We start from the raw sequence: 17,263 nt of genomic DNA on the forward strand, positions 1-17,263 counted from the left end.
TCCTTCTCTCTTACGCTGAGGGATTGTGGGTAATCGTCTCCCATGCTTGGTTTTAGTGCACATGCCTCGCTCGTATAGTCAATTTCCAGGAAATCCTCAAAAAAAGGCAAAAGCAAGTGTCATTACTGCACAAAAGTCTTGAGCCACCCCTCCTTCTTTCACATTTATTTCAATTAAATGATGTAGATTAATATTAAAGAAATAGAAACAGAATTTTTACTGCAACAGGCTGCAAAGTATCTAAGCATACTTGTCATATTTGTCATCATCTGCTCATTGGTTTATGCCTTAAGTTAGATGTTTTTTATGCTTGAATTATTCATAAGTCACTATGTGGCTTAACACACACAAACCTTCCTTTGAAACTGGTCAAGTACAGGGACTGGACTGAGAAAATGAAGAGCCAAAAAGTCCTTGATGAATCCTGGAAAGATATTTCTCAAGACTTTGTTAAAACAAGTAGATCTGACTTTTTTAAAGCAAAATATGAAGACATAAGGTGGGGGTGTCAAGTCTTTTGCACAGTAATGTATGCCTTTGCACTATGAGTAGAAAACCTACCAATCATAAGGAGAACATGCAAACTCCATGCACGAAGACTGGAAGCAAGGTTCGAACCCTGAACCGAGAAGGTGCTAGCTCCCACTGCTAAGTCCTGAGTCGCTAATACACTACCTGGCCAAAAAAATTCACACACACTAAGATTTCATTTAATCACCTTTAGCTTTGCTCACACAATGTGGCCAGTTCATGTGTGAAAATAATTCCTAATGCTCCACTCTATTACACTTCGGTTACTGGAATATGCCTGGGATATCTGAGAAGAAAATCTCCATAGATGTGATAACCTGGTCATTCAGTAAATTCAGGTCATGACTTTAGTTTTATTGCCACAGCATGTTGCTGAACCTACCTGAAGCAACCCCAGATCATAACACTGCCTCCAGGAGGTTGTACAGTCGCCATTATGCATGATGGGTGCATCGCTTAATGTGCTGACAACTTAAATTATCAGACCATACAAACTGCTTCCGTTGCTCTAAAGTTCAATCTTTATACTCCATATTTTTTCAGTATTTCTCCCTATATCAGATTAATCTCACTAACAAGTGATTTTCTTATGCACTCACAGCTGTTTAGTCCCAATCCGGTGGATTCTCATCACATTGTGTGTGTTTGGAAATGATGTGCTGACACTGGAAACTGGTTTCATAAATGGTACATTAACTTGTTTGTTTTATTCAAAACAGCACCCCCAGTAAATGATAATTTAAAAAAAACAGTATGTCTTATGGAATTTCCATTTGTAGCTTTTCTATTTTTTATATTACTATAATATGAATTCTGATATACTGTATGCTGCATGTGAATTGGAAATTGTGCATTGTTTTTTCTAAATCCAATTACGTCAGACAGTCCAGCTGTAAGTGACATACAGTAAGTGACTGGTTTATAATGAAGTATTTGTTTTAATTGAGTTATCGTGTCTAAGGACGTTTATGACAGACATGCTTTGTAATCTAAGGCTATTGTTGTTTAACACACAAAGAAAGAATATGAAGGATCTTTGCTGTAAGTAATGTTCTGCTGAGCAATTTTTATTTAACATGTAATATTTGCCATGGTCAGCAATTGTCCTGACACGTGTGTGAGAGTCAGTTTAACGACAGAGGAGTTTGCACTTTCATTTCTCAGTCACACGACAAGCCGCAGGTCTCATTAATTGCAAGAGAGAGAAGAAAAACACGAGGGAAAAGAAGAAGTCTATTTGCTTTTTTAATAACAATAAAAAGGCCAGGGTCATAGACAAGAAACACAATCATATTAATGTTAATAGCTGGATTTAGAGAAAAATATCAACAGAATCCAGTGAGAAATACAGAGCGTACACAGAGATAAAGAACATGCACAAATCATGAGCATGAATTAATATAGTGCTTAAATAGGAACAAGATTTTCTTAGAATCAGTTGCAGGGCGCTCTCTGGTGGTGTCATGTTGAATTGCCCCAGACTCATGGGAAATTTCAACCATTCTTCCAGAAATGCTTATGTGACCAAACTCGCTCACCCATGACTTTATGCATATGAACTTCACTCAGGTTCATCTGCATGTGAAGGCGGGCAAGCGAATTTTTTTATTTATTTATTTATTTTTGCAGAACTGGTCATTCTTCAATTGAGGTGGCAATTGTGAGGCAGAATTTGTAAAAATGTATGTTTGTTTTTCCAGAGTTGGGTATAATGTGTTACTGTAATCCAATTACTTTTCCTGATAATGCAGTAATGTAACGCATTACATTTTAAATGCATGCAATTTGATTACAGTTACCAATGTCAATAACATTACGTTACAAATGTACTGTTTAAAAATTAATCAAAATGCATTTAAAAATCAAGTTTTGTTCGGCAGCATTAGTTAACGAGCATGTGCTCTATTGTCGGAGAGCTTTGTAGTTTTACATTTTATTGTTATAACGGTCAGCACATATGGGGCACGTAGGGAGCCTACGAAGTGAGTGAGGAGCGACACGCCATTACAGATGTTTTCAAAGTAACTTGAAAGTAAAATAATTAGTAATCTGATTACTTTTTACATGAAATTATCAGTAATGTAATCAAATTACAGTTTTAAAGAAGTATTTAGTAATTTGTAGTAGATTACTTTTTTTAAATAACTTCCCCAACACTGTTTCTATGATATGACTTTAAATTATTTTAATACAGTATACTATATCCATTAAAATAGGATAAGCTTAAGAACATTTAGATTTTTATATAATTACAATTAAACACCAGTGACACAACCACTTATGTCTATGGTGTTACCAATATTTAAAGTAAAATTTTAAAGTGTTCCAAAATGAGCAGGGTTATGCAAATTTAGATAATAATTGATAAATACATACATTACATTAATGAAATAATGTTACTTTGATTATTAAAATTTTAGTTTTGAAAGAAATGTTTAATTGTTTAACTTGGCCCCTATTTCTGCCAAAAGGAAAAAGTTTCTTTAAAAAAATGGATATACATAAAAAAAGAAATGAGAAACCTTTAAAGTCTTTATTCTAAAAGATTAAAAACACTTTACAGTTTTAAAACATAAAATTATAAGAATTTTTAAATCGCATAAAAGGTTTAACAATTGTAAGTTTATTGAGCAAAATAATAAAATTGTATGTCATCTCTGGGGTTTGCCCAAAAAAACTTGTTTATGCAATTCCTGTGCTTACATTTGCTTTTGCTCTTGTGGTTCTTCACTTCCTGATCGATTCCAGAGTATGGCTGTTCATCATAACTAAGAAAACAGCACTGTCCAATGTGCTTACTGTCTGTGACCTTTGCACGAAGTGAACAAACTAATGACGATTGCTCAGTTTTTCCAAGATTTTCCATTTTTTCATGCTAAGAGATACCGCTTGTAGTGCATACAGTAACATAGGCAATCATACAGTAAACACCTTTTTCAGCCTGCCAAAAACAACTTACTGTATGCCTCTATATTTTAGACAGCTGGGTTCAGTGTACACCACTTAATAAATTTTCATCATTCCCTCCATGGTGCCCAGTTGTAGCACTTCTCCAACATAAAACACTGATCCAGAATCTTTTAAATGGTGAAAGAATGGGATTCTTGGGCAAATCTTGTCCTTGCCTAACTAAATTGTCCGCAGTTCTTTTAAGTGTTCCACCTTTCCCACCTGGTGCTCCTTTGCCATGACTGACTTCAGGAAAGTTCCGGTTGGTTGTGCAAAAACCTTTTTTAAAAGGTAGAAAGAAAGAAGATAGAAATTGTCTTCCTGCTTGTACTAGGAGGCTGGGCCATTACTAAAATAAAACAATGCAGTTGGGTCACATTTGGATGGATCATTTTAAGGACCATAACAACATAGTAACTCCACAGACAAATTACTCCAAATCTTTTTTAAAAGAATCTGCAAGTTATCAACAACACCACAGACACTAATAAACTGCAACATATGAAATTGTCAGAAATTGAGCTAATTTTAAGGAAATTAATAAGTGTGTACTCGGCCAGCACCTGCAATGACTTTTACACACAGGAAGTAGTCCAAACAGATTTCCTCCTTTTCTTAAACAGGTGACTTCCATTGTTGTAACACCACAGACATTAATTTGGTAGACACAACTTTTACAGATAAGAAAATATGTTTTTTTTTTACACAATGTAATAAAATTGACCATGTTAAGTAAAATATATATTTCTTTAGTTTATAAAATCTATCTAAGTTTATTTGTGTTAAAAATGTTATATTGTTGCAATTATCTTTCATGACACCTCTTTGATGTATGGTGGGAACATGCATATATTGTTACAAATATACGAATATGCAAACGTTTGATGATTTATTGGTAGTTAACGTCCATTTACACTACTTGCCCTCTACACATGAAGAATGACCAGTAATTGAAGGCAAATCTCACACTTCAGACTGCAGATCAACAATAACAGATTGATCCATGTCACGTCCTATCAATGTTTTTGTATAACAGCATGTTCTGTCTTCAGTTAATCCTTATTCATAACATGTTTGTTTCCTGAGGGCTAAAAGTTCAGCATTTCACTCTGCAGATTCTGTGGTAAAAACTAACCAAACTGGGCCGCTGAAACACCAATGCCGTTCTGAAGAAAAAGGAAGAGAAAGTTGTCACGTTCTATTTATGCAGAACATCACATCACAAGACTTAAATAGGGTTAGCTGGGAACTGAAATAGAAAATAATAATAATAAGCGTTTATGATGCATACAGGTGATAACCTAGATTTTCAGTGTGAGAACATAAGATTTGCATTTCTTTGAACCTGGTGCCGAGCTCAGAACCCATACCTGGAGCCTTATTCGACATGACGACTTCGTCTATTATGCAATTTAACCATTTTGCACTGCTGCCTTCTCATATTTTTGTTTTCTTTCATGGTCAATTAAACCTTCTCAATCACCTTCCAAGGACTGTTCACCAATACTAAGGCGCAAATGCAACGTTTGATTTGATACTTCTTACTTACGCCAAGAATTAACAGCATGCTCACAGGAAGATGGAGTCGAACACAAAACCTCACTATGTCACAATTTTTTAGAAATTTTTTAGAAGATTATTATTAGAAAGAAGAAGCAAAGAGGGTCATGGGCACAAGAAGAAGTATTTTCTCTAATCTAGGTTAGTTTTCATCTTTTTCAATAACCTCACCATCTGGGTTTTTATTTTGTTTGATTTGTGTGAAGCTAATGTTTAATTAGTCAGATATTTTAATTCGTATGAAATGGTGGACCAATTGTGCCCCTTCCTCTGCCAGATACCCAGTGGATAAAAGTCCTTAGAGTTTTCTGAATTTCTTTAGAAAATTTATTCTGATTGAGTCACATGATGCATTTTTATTCTAATTAAGCTATTAAGTCTGATTATTAGTGGAATAGTATGTTGCATGTACAGTCTTTTAATCAGTGTAAACCCAGAGCTTGCACTTCCAGGTTCTTACTGCTGGTTGTGCTGGGGTTGTTGTGTTGGTGGTTGGTGACTTGACAGAGGGCAGCTCCAGCAGTGAAGTGGTATGTCACATCGCTTCCAGGAAAATACAGCAAAAATCAACATCCTGCAATACCAGGAACTACTTTATATTTAGCATCACTAAATAACAAGACAATGTTTTTCATTGGCATGCCATGTTTCCTCCATTTTTTTTTCTCTCTTGCCTATTGATTGATTGGTTTAGGGGGGAAAAACAATTTTCTAAAAAGATTTTTTTCAACTTTGGAAGCTCTACTGGGACAAAAAGTAGGCTGCGGGTATTTTTTTTTACTTGTACAATACACTTGTTTTTCAAAAGATGTGGATGTGAAAGCACTGCCACATGAGGAAAAAGAAAGAAAAAAAACAACAACAGCAATTGTGAAAGCAGGCTTTGGAAAATCTTTTGTAAAAACAAACAAAAAACCACTTCTATTAAATCCCCCTTTTTAATTGAACCTAGACAATAATGCCCTTGTTAGTGCAATCCAAATCAGATTTGATGGCACGGTTGTTAGCACTATTGCCTCGCACCTCCAGGTCCTGGGTTCGATTCCTGAGTTGGTTCTGTGGGCATGGAGTTTGCATGTTCTCCCTCAGCTTGGGGGGGGTTTCCTCCGTGTTTTCTGGGTTCCTCCTACAGTCCAAAGACATGCAGATTAGGCTAATTAGGCTACTTACCTTTAGAAGGTAATGGCAACCCACCCCAGTATCCTTGCCAAGAAAACCGTATGGACAGCATGTAGGAAGGCAAGGTGTGCAAGGGTCCACCAGCATTCCTGGTGTTTTATTCATACTTTATGTATGATTATACTCATACATAGTTTTCTATTTTACGTTTACACAAACACGTTTGCCCCTTCACAAAAACATAATCACTGTGTCGCTGCCATGCATGGATTCTGGAATAGTTTTCCTGCAGTGTTTCAAGTGTATTTTACTCCGTCCAAGCACCAAGCTATTGCTCCACCCCAAGCCCAGTGCTCATGCTCTGCTCTGTCCTTGATCCAAGTGCCTGCGCAACGCCAAGCCCAGTGCTCATGTTCATCTCTATCCCTGCATCAAGCTCCTGCTCCTCATAAGCCCAGTGCTCATGCCAAGCTTTATCCATGCACCAAGTTCCTGCTCCACCCCAAGCCCAGTGCTCATGCTTGGCTCTGGCCTTGCACCAAGTTCCTGCTCTGCCCCAAGCCCAGTGGTCAAGCTCAGCTTTTTTTATACATCAGGGCTCAGCTCCCTGATTTTGCCTAGACCTCACCCAGCCCGCATGCACAGGGCTAAGCCTTTATGCTAGATCAACTAAACAAATTTTATGGCGGGTTGTCCGGGAACACATGTGGTACTTTGAAGTAGCACATTTTGGGGGGTTTATCAGGGACTGTATAACCTATGGGGGGTGCTTTGTGCCCATGGTCTACTTTTGCATGCACTTCACCATAGCCCCATGGTCCCACAGTTGTTTTTATTATACGGTTTGTTTATGGGTTTTGGTTTCACATTAAATAAACTACACACTGGCACATTTACCGAGCTGGCAAACCCCCAATTTTGTAACAGATATTACTCTTGGAAATGTGATTATCTTGCAGCTTGGTATCCTGGGCCGCTCGTAGAATTTTTAGACAGTTTTAGAAATGCTTATCGGTCAGTCTGGTGAAATCCAGATCCCTTAGCCAGCTATTAGAGAAGGCATTAAAGTCTAATGGAGATGGCACAGACAGATGATTGTATAGAAGGGTGAGTGTAAATGTCTGTTCAGATTGATTTTTATTTAGTTTTTGGCTGTAGATATTTGAACGTTAAAAGCTGCAGCTGCAGAATCACTTATGGTGCTGAAGATGAAACAACTGAGATGAGCATGTGGACATAATCGCTTAGCATTTTACATTTACATTTACATCAATATTCTTGTACAAAGTTGGTATTGTTTCCCAAAAAAAAAAAAAAAATGTGGATCTCTTTTACATTTTCAAGTACTTTAGTTGCTATCTAGATGACACCCACAAGAGGGCGCTCACAAACATCTCCTTTTTTGAATGTTTAATCGACATTGAGCCGATAAGATGTGTTCACAGCCTCAAAGCGCTTAATCATGTGCAAAGTGGTTCTGCTCTCTGTGAAGCATTTAACCTTCCAAAAATGTACAGAAGGATACGTATTTTCCAATGACTTTGAGGTTAGGCTTCCCTTTTTTTTTTTTTTTTGAGAAATTGGGCATGATTGGTTACAATCCAATCTTGTGTGATTGGTTAGATGTGAAAGTGCATGTCAGTAGGTGTTCCTTCTCCAAATAGCCTAGCCAAAGAGATTAAAGTGGAGCCAAAGTGGATTAGAAATGTAAAGAAATAAAGACTGGAAGGAGAGATCCTACCAGATGAGTTTATTGATAAGAAATGCAAGAATGGGTCACATCAATTAATGTTACCCACACATGGGGCAACCATGCACAGAAATAATATATTTATTACGATATATTATTGGAAAATGATTGGATCACATGTTTACATGGCTAATTCATCTACTGAATTCTAATCAGGCCAGATGTTGTTGTTGTAAACACACCTAAGCTTACCTTTTGATTAGTCTAAAATGTGAGCCAGAACTTCTGAGTGTACATCTTATTGCTTTTAACTTGTGATGTGATAACAATGTGTCACACATCAAAGCGAAATCTTTACTGCATTGCTTTGACATTGCTTGTTCTTTTTAGGGAAAATCGGGGTATTGCATGTTTACTGTATGAAAAGATAATTCCCTTATTTCTTTGAGGGGTTTTCAAGGTCCTTTCCGCTTTGCTGAGGTGCCACGCTGTAATGCAAACACTGTTCAATCATGGTAATGACGGCGGGGGGGATGGTGCATAGGAGTGCTGGTGGTCAATGATTTGACAGCAGGCAGCTACAGTGTTGTGAAATGTTGACACATTGTTTACTGTTGGGTTCTGCAAAAATAGACATAGAAAATGGTGATAAACTGTGTTACATTTAGTGTCACTACACTAGCAACACTTTCTTTTCACTGCGACTCCTTGTTTGTTTATCACGCAAACATGCAAATTGATTGACTGCATTAGGGAAAAAAACTTTTTCTCTTTTCTAAAAAACTTTTTTGCTTTTCTGAAAGCTTTTTTATTTTTCAAATGTGGAAACTAGATAAAACGCCGGTTGCAGAGTTTTTTTTTTTTTAAGCTGCTTCAATATGCTTGTCTTCAGTGGGACAAATGCACTGGGAATTGAGGAAAGAAGGACAGAAAAAAAACAGTAAAAGCACTTTAGTTCATCCTGTTTTTTGTTTTACACTGTTTTTTAGTGCACTTGTGTTAAAGGCCAGCTCTAATGTATCTGAAGCTTTCACTCACGGCAGACACTTTCACAGCTCCACTGTGAAATCCAATCAAAAATATATCTACTCTACTCTATGCATATATCCACTGGAAAGCAGATTACTACTCTTGGCAATGTGATTATCTTGCAGCATGGGATCCTGGGCCGCTCCTGATTTTTTCGGCAGTTGTAATTATTACAATGCTTATAGGTCAGTGTGTGTCTAAAGAAATCCAGCTCTCTTCTTAGCCAGCTATTGTAAAAAGCATTAACGACTAATGGAGATAGCACAGATGGATGATTGTATAAGAGGTAGGGAGTAAATGTCGGGATGGGTTATTATTTTATTTTTGGCTGTAGATTTTTGGGCCTTGTTTAGTGATGACGATGATAAAGATGAGTATCTGGAAATTGTGTTCTAATACGTTATTGTTTCCATAGTAACACAGACGGATGCTGCACATAGATCAGTTTAAAAAAGTGTTAATTGTTGATGTGATGGAGTTTTCCCAAACGATAGAGTCTTCAAGGATTATGAGTAAAATACTTTCAAAGGAAAATAATCCAGTTGATTTTAGCACTGATTTATTGATAATTTTCTCTGACTCTCTGACTTTTGTTTATGCATTTAATTTATTTCTCTCTCTCTCTCTCTCTCTCTCTCTCTCTCAAGCGAAGTACATCGGCTGCTATGTAGACAACACCCACAAGAGGGCGCTCAGAGGCATTTCCTTCTTGGACTACAAAAAGATGACCGTCTTCCGCTGTCAGGACAACTGTGCTGAAAGGTTCGTCTTTGACTTGTCAGCACTTCAACTTCCACAAAACAAGTTCTCTCTCTCTCAGACATGCACACACACACACGCACACACACACACACAATTCACATTAAATCACAGTCTATCTGCACATTATTTGTGAGTACTATGAGCACTCTCCACGTCAGAGCCAAGCATTAAGCCATATGGGGCATTTTTTTTTTCCCCTATCAGTGAGTTAACATTTATGATATACCATTATTAATGATCAGTAATGAGGTTTTGGCTAATACTAATCCGAAAAATTTCAAACCGTTGAACATGTTAGACAAACTGAGACGAGATGTTCTGTCTTTCTATATTTCTGTTCCGCTTTTACGCGTTCTACCCTCAGCAGTTTCGTATAGCACATTATTTTACACTTGTAGAATGTGTTAATGAGCACTACCCTGAACGTTGACTAAAAAAATCTGTCCATCATCTCCATTATTAGTAAAATTAGCCACATTTTTTCCTTAATAGGTGTACCATAATACTATAGATGTAAAAAAAAAAAAAAAAAACACACACACACACACACACACACACATGTATGGTTTAGCATTTGCAAGCATGCAGCCATGGCTCAACGCACAGTTCCATCAGCGTCTGATTACAACAAACGTTCAGGATAATGTCACATGACTTATCCAGAGATCTCAAATGGTGGATGGAGCAATTAACGGATTTTAAGTAGATAGTTTATATTTTGTAGTTATATTAATGTATATTTTACACACACACACACACATTCTTTATGTAAATGCACTTGATCAGATATTAGCCACAAAGAAGGCGAGATTGCAAAGAGAAGCATTTTTTACAGATGTTCACTTTATTTACACTCGGTTCTGGCTTTTAAACTGACAGAATGTGTTTTCTTTAAGATGACTGAAAAAGAAAGATAAGCATTTTGTCCCTGGTTTAAATATGTTTGTTCAGAGTCCTTGGTCTGAGTCATAATTGCTAATGTGATATGTCACTACAAAACAAAACCCAACCACTTTGATTAGCCTATTTATAGCTACTGTACGAACCAGACATTAAGTGTTAAACATAACTGCTGTCGACACCCAGACATGTTAGTGGCCTGTAAAGGTTTTGCAAGCAAGAAAATTTACTGAACTTTTTAATTATTAATATTATTCTTTTCTAATGTTCTGATGTTTTTGATATAAACATTACTGTGCAAAGTCCCTGAGCCTCCCACCTTTCTTTATATTTTCCTTCCCGGAAGTCCGCCTTTCTTATATTTGTAATGAACTTCTAAACAATAGTTCTAAAGGCTTCCTGGAGGAGTTTTTGGCTCTCAGTTCTCCAAGCTTTTAGCTCTCATTCTTTAAACCAGTCCCTGGATATAATCAGTTTCATAGTTTTTTTTAAACCACACAGTGACCTATAAATTACTTAAGAAGAAAAACCTTCTAACTAGCATGAACCCGTGAGAAACAGGTGCAGATGATGACAGATGATCAGGCCAGTTATTAGTACACTGGTGATGCTGCCGAGAAGGGAAATGATTTGGGTTATGAGGTTGTTGCATAAATAAAAAAAAAAAGATTGTATCTATAGGCACTTTGCAGCCTGTCGTGATAAAACATTTCTTTAATTTGTCTCACAATTTAATCTGCATTATTTAACTATTTAGATTGTTTGGCATCTGGCCTCTGTACACCACAATATTGAAATTGAAATAAAACACAAGATGTGGGCAAAGCCAGGACTTTTAGCTTTATTACAAGAAGTTTGACAAAAAAAAGGTGCATTTCTACCATTCAGGAGCCATTCAGCCATTTTCATACACATACCCCAATTTTTTTTTTTTTCATAAATAACGGAAGAAAGGGGTGACAAGATGTTTAAGCAGGTGTGGCCTTCTCACTTGTTAATCTATGACTAATTAAGCAGACAAAAGGCCTGGAGGTGGTTCTGAATGCTCCATTTGGATTTGGTAGCCTTTTACTTCTACCAGAGGTCCAATGAGATGTCTATGTAAGTTGAGGTGGCCATCATTAGCCTAAAATAACCAAAATAAACTCATCAGGAAGACATCAAAAACATTGAGAGTTGACCAGTTTGGAACAATCTTAAAAAGCAGGAATTAGGTTGCAAACGCAAAAAGGCTTTTAAGATCATAGACGACAACTAAAGTGGATGACTGCAGTATTCTGTTAATGGTGCAATATAACCCATTCACAACATCTGGCCAAGTCAGATAGGCGTGTCATTGTCAGACTCCGGTACTTTCGAGAACAGAAAAGCCAGATTAGCTTTGGACTGATGAAACCAAAATTTATTGAACTGTCCCAGAATTAGGGAAAGAGAAAGGTATGAAGAAAGCAAGGAACAGCTCATGATCCAAAGCACATCATCTGTCAAACATGGTGGAGGCTCAAAAATGTATGGCTGCCAGTGCAACTGGGTCACTAATGGGTCACTATCACCTGACTGCTGATAAAGTGGCTGGATGAATTCTGAAGTGTATAGGGCTACAGTATGCTCCCTGTTCAGATTCAGTCAAATGCAATTGAAATTGATAGGATGATGCTCTCCATACTGCAGATGGATAATGACCCAAAGAAATGGGATATTCTTCACTGGCCAAGTCAGTCACCTGATCTCAATCAATAAGAACATCCCTTTTCCTTACTAAAGACATAACTGAAGGCAGAAAGACCCACAAACAAGCAGCAGCTATAGACAGTATAGGCCTGACAAAGCATCCCAAGGGAGAAAACTGCATTAGGTGATGTCCATGGGTTTCAGACTTCAGACTGTCATTGAATGCCAAGAATTCTCATTTCAAATTCATCGTGTTGGTGTACAGAAGCCAAATATCCCCCCAAAACAAATATTTGTTCCATAAATATATATTTTATATATATATATATATATATATATATTTATATATAACACCTTGTCGGTTGAGTTGCGATAATGGTATAGATAAGTAGTAAACTTGTCATTTTTATCTAAAATCTTCGCACTGTACTTCCAGTTAGGAACCGCAAATTAGAAAAAAAGCATTTATCGTCAATACCTTATTTACTGCATATAAACACGGGTTGGATGTTTTTTTAGATGGTGTGGTGTTAGATCGTGTGATGTTTTGCTGGCCTTTTACCTCAATGCTTGCACAGCTAAATCGCGTTGATAAATTTAGTGGTTTAGCGCTCATAAAACATCCGCTCTAAACATGCTTTGGAGGTCTGTGGTGAAAGACAGAAAAAGATGAAATAGCCGCCCTTATCCAAGCAGAGCATTATCATTATTCATTTAAATTTCCTAAATTAAACTGACTGATACATTTTAGATGTATGTGCACATTGGTGTATTCAGAAAATTCTTGGATTTGAATAAGGAACATCTCAGACTTTGGGCCCCATGATGTGGTGTTCTGAAATGATAGATATTATCAACTTCATCATCATCATCATTATCATCATTATCAGATTCTGTTGCATGAACGGTATACTGTATATATGCCTTCTAATGAAGGTAATACAACTATGTGCAATAGTATTGTTATACTATATATAAATTTATAAGTGAACAAATGGGGGGAAAAAGAATTGACAGTAAAAACTACAGTGTAGTCTTAGCAAGAAAAAAGCAAGACATTACAAATCTGCTTCAAGCATCTAAGCATTGTGATACGCAGGAAGCTGAGTGCTGTGCTTGTATTTATCTTGCTAACTTCTTCTATTGCATGGGCACATGTTTATCTTGCAGCATTACAGCAGACCCTCCTTATCATACACACTGTCTCTGACACAGCTGATAATCGAGCACACGTTGCACCACAGACACAAAAAAAAAAAGCCAGGTGTTGAAGGAGGTCTCTGATTAAAGGCTGCTGTCTAGTCAAATGAAGTCAAATCACTTTTACAATGTAAATCATTGTTGAGAGATTTATTTATTTATATACTTGACATGTAAGAATCAATTCAATTATTAGTAGTAGTAGTAATAGTTGGAGGATGAGTGGTAAAACTAGTAGAAAACTAGTCTAAGAAAAAGGAGTAATAGTGAACTAGTAAAAGTAGCATAATGTTAGTAGGAGTTTCAACTTGTTCCCTCCATATTAAGGGGCTACTTGTACGCTGGCCTGGAGTTCGGAGCTGAGTGTTACTGCGGCCACAAGATCCAGGCGGCGAACGTGTCAGACAACGAGTGTAACATGCCGTGTAAGGGGGAGAAGAGCAAGTTATGCGGAGGAGCCAACCGCCTGTCCATCTACAGACTGGAACTGAGCCAAGAGTCAGCACGAAGATGTAGGCATGCACGCAAACACATACACACCCCCAAACGCATACACGTACAGTAGGCACGCAATTTGCTGTATGCGTGGACAAATATGTATACTGTGTATTCAATTTTATCGTATAGCGCTTTTAACAATTGTCATTGCAAAGCAGCTTTACACAATCAAAAGAGTTATGAAATCATGAATCCATATGAACATAATGAATCATGCGAATGGGTCTGAATCAACATGATTAAATTGTCCCTGATGAGCAATCCGAGGGCGGCGGAGACCGTGGTAAGGCAAAACTCCCTGAGGTGGCAATAAGAAGAAACCTTGAGAGGAACCAGACTCAATAGGAAACTTGTTTGGGTGATAACAGATAGCAGGGAGTGTTTTGCAGTCATACTGTGTGTTAGGCAGCTGGAGGTTCAGTATAACAGGAGATGTGTTTAAGATCATATGAAGCCTAGTTCGATATTGGAGGCTCAGATAGACTTTTCAGTCCTGAACTATCGAGCGACTGCAGTCACAAGTCCTCCAAGAACAGCACACACACACACACACATGGATGGAAATGGCTCTAAGTGAGGTCATGACTGTATGGGGGATGTGGCAATAACTCCCAGCCGAGTTCCTTTAACATGCAAGTGGTGTTTGAGACTGATTGTGTGTGCAGTTTCCACGGACGGATGCGTCACTTACACCAAGTGGTGACAACTTATCCATCAAATTTCCAGGATCAGAGGTTGCACTCACTAAGTGTTCACAGGAATGACCGCAGAGGGTTCCAAGCCATTCCTTTTACACCATTCAAATGTTTTATTGTAGCATAAAGGCTCATCACAGTACAATCTTCTGTAAATGTTAATCGTTTTTAATCAAAATACACAAGTCCCGGTTTGACTTGTACATAGATACTATGTGTTGTGTTAAGCGTTGTGCAACAACCAGCTTGCACATGCACAGCCAGATCACCACCAGTGTGGGAACAAGATAACAGGCCATAACAGGAACATGATAGAGAACCAAACAACAGTATAGAAATAAATTAGGCAATGAACCCAGATGAATGTTGGTCACCAAAAGGAACTGAATTATCACTTAATTAAGGGTGGAAAGATAACAGAACATGCACTTGATGCATAATTAAGGAAGATGATGCATAGCTAAAAAGGAACAGAAACCATAATGCATAGGTGGAAGGGGTTACGATTAAACTTTTTCAGACATGATATAGCAGCATGGAAATAAGGTCTGCAAGGCAGCGGCTCCAGCACCCTCAAGAAGCAAACAAGAGTATGTAAAAGACACATCCATGCTGCACCCCTTGTTATTGATGTGCTACAATATATACTCAGCAAAAATAGGAAAACGTCCTCTGACTTTCAACTGTTTTTACTTTCAGTAAACTTAATGTGTAAATATTTGTATGAACACTAAAAGAGTCAACACCATAAGACATAAACTAAAAATGTTTCACAATGTGTCCCTGAATGAAGGGAGGCTCAAAATCAAAAGTACCAGTCAGTATCTGGTGTGGCCACCAGCTGCTTGAAGTACTGCAGTGCATCTCCTCCTCATGGACTGCCTATTGCGGACAGTCTGAGCACTGATGGAGGGATTGTGTGTTCCTGGTGTGACTCGGGCAGTTGTTGTGGCCATCCTGTACCTGTCACGCAGGTGTGATATTCGGATGTACCGATCCTGTGCAGGTGTTGTTACACGTGGTCTTCCACTGCGAGGATGATCAGCTGTCCTTCCTGTCTCCCTGTAGCGCCGTCTTAGGCGTCTCACAGTGCGGACATGACGATTTATCGCCCTAGCCACATCAGCAGTCCTCATGCCTCCCTGCAGCATGCCTAATGCACGTTGACACAGAGCAGGGACCCTGGGCATCTGTCTTTGGGTGTTTTTCACAGTCGGTAGACAAGTCTCTTTAGTGTCCTGCGTTTTTAGAACTGTGACCTTAAATGCCTACTTTCTGTAAGCTGTTAAGGTCTTAACGACCATTCCACAGGTGCATGTTAATTAATTGATTATGGTTAATTGAACATGCATGGAAAACATTGTTTAAACCCTTTACAATGAAGATCTGTAAAGTTATTTGGATTTTTTACAACATTATTGTTGAAATACACAGTCCTGAAAAAGGGGACGTTTCTTTTTTTGCTAAGTATAGATAGAACTGGTGCTTTAGAAGCTAGTAAGCAGTGTTGGATGTAACACGTTACAAAGTAACGTTAGAGGACTTGGATTACTTTTTTGATGTAACGAGTAATCTAACGCGGTAGGCCCGCCATTTACGTACTCAGTTATTTATTTATTTTTTTTACAAAGATGTAATCCGTTATTCGGGCGATTTATGTAATCTGTGAGTCAGACAGCAGTCATTTTAAATCCATTGTGTATGTGTCGTCCTACAGTATGCGGTTTGACTACAGTATGAGCGGACCGAAGGGCGGAAAAATGGCGGGGAATCATCATGAACTGTACTTACATCCAGCGTGCAATACCGCGTAGGTGAGATAGGGGTATTAGTAGTTAACAGATTATGGGCCAAACTTGGCTGAGTGATGATGGTAGAATAATTATAAAGGTCTTGACTAAAACAACATGCATGAGGAATCACAAAGGAGTTTTCATTTTCTGCAATGGAAAAGTACTAGTTACTTGTATCAGAGAGTAACGCTGTAATGTACAGTAACTGATTACTTTTTAAAGACAGTAATTTTGTAATGTAATTAGTTACTTTATAAAGTAACGCCCCCCAACACTGGGTGCAAGTGACACAAAGTCAATAACCTCTGAAAAAAACGGAAGTACAGTAGGAGGGTAAAGCAATTGACCCCGGTACATTGGAAGGCATTGTTGCATTGAGCAGAGATGTTGTTTGTGTGTTATGTTAGGAAGACACATTGTTGTTTGTGCTGTTTAAGAAAAGGTATTGCTGTTTGCCTTATACTCATTCTCGAACTAAGTACAGCAGGTTCAATGTCGTCTTTTTTTTGGTGTCTCAGCTCGAAAAGAAGAAATGCAACCCACTCTTGTGACACTTCACTGCTAATTATTGAGTAAGCTCCCTCATCATGTGACAGAGGGGTTTTTTTTCCCGTTGCAATACAATGATCTTTAAGCCTGTGCTTTTTTTTTCTTTCCCTCAGTTAGCTTCTGACCTTTCTACATTAGTCATACTCTTTGTGATGCTCTACAAGCTTTAATCCCTATAAGAATCAATCATTGTTGATTTATTGATTCATTTCTGCAATTCCAATTTTTTGAACGCGACAGGATTACTGAGCAGCACGAGCAACAGCTCTCGCAACCACCATTGCTGCAGAGGTTGCGAGAGCCGACAGGCTGTCCGT

The 17,263-nt window shown here is 37.9% G+C and overlaps 1 protein-coding gene across 2 annotated transcripts in view; it reads left to right on the forward strand.

Annotated features, from left to right (window-relative positions):
• wscd2 (WSC domain containing 2) overlaps positions 1-17,263 on the forward strand; it is a 96,232-nt gene that overhangs the window by 61,581 nt on the left and 17,388 nt on the right. For both annotated transcript variants that reach the window (XM_053480918.1, XM_053480917.1), the window contains 2 exons: positions 9,526-9,640; positions 13,739-13,923. In XM_053480918.1, coding sequence (XP_053336893.1) covers positions 9,526-9,640; positions 13,739-13,923 — 300 coding nt within the window. The remainder of the gene's footprint in view (positions 1-9,525; positions 9,641-13,738; positions 13,924-17,263) is intronic.

This window comes from Clarias gariepinus, chromosome 21 (assembly GCF_024256425.1).
Source record: "Clarias gariepinus isolate MV-2021 ecotype Netherlands chromosome 21, CGAR_prim_01v2, whole genome shotgun sequence".
In the NCBI taxonomy this organism is placed as follows: Eukaryota; Metazoa; Chordata; class Actinopteri; order Siluriformes; family Clariidae; genus Clarias; species Clarias gariepinus.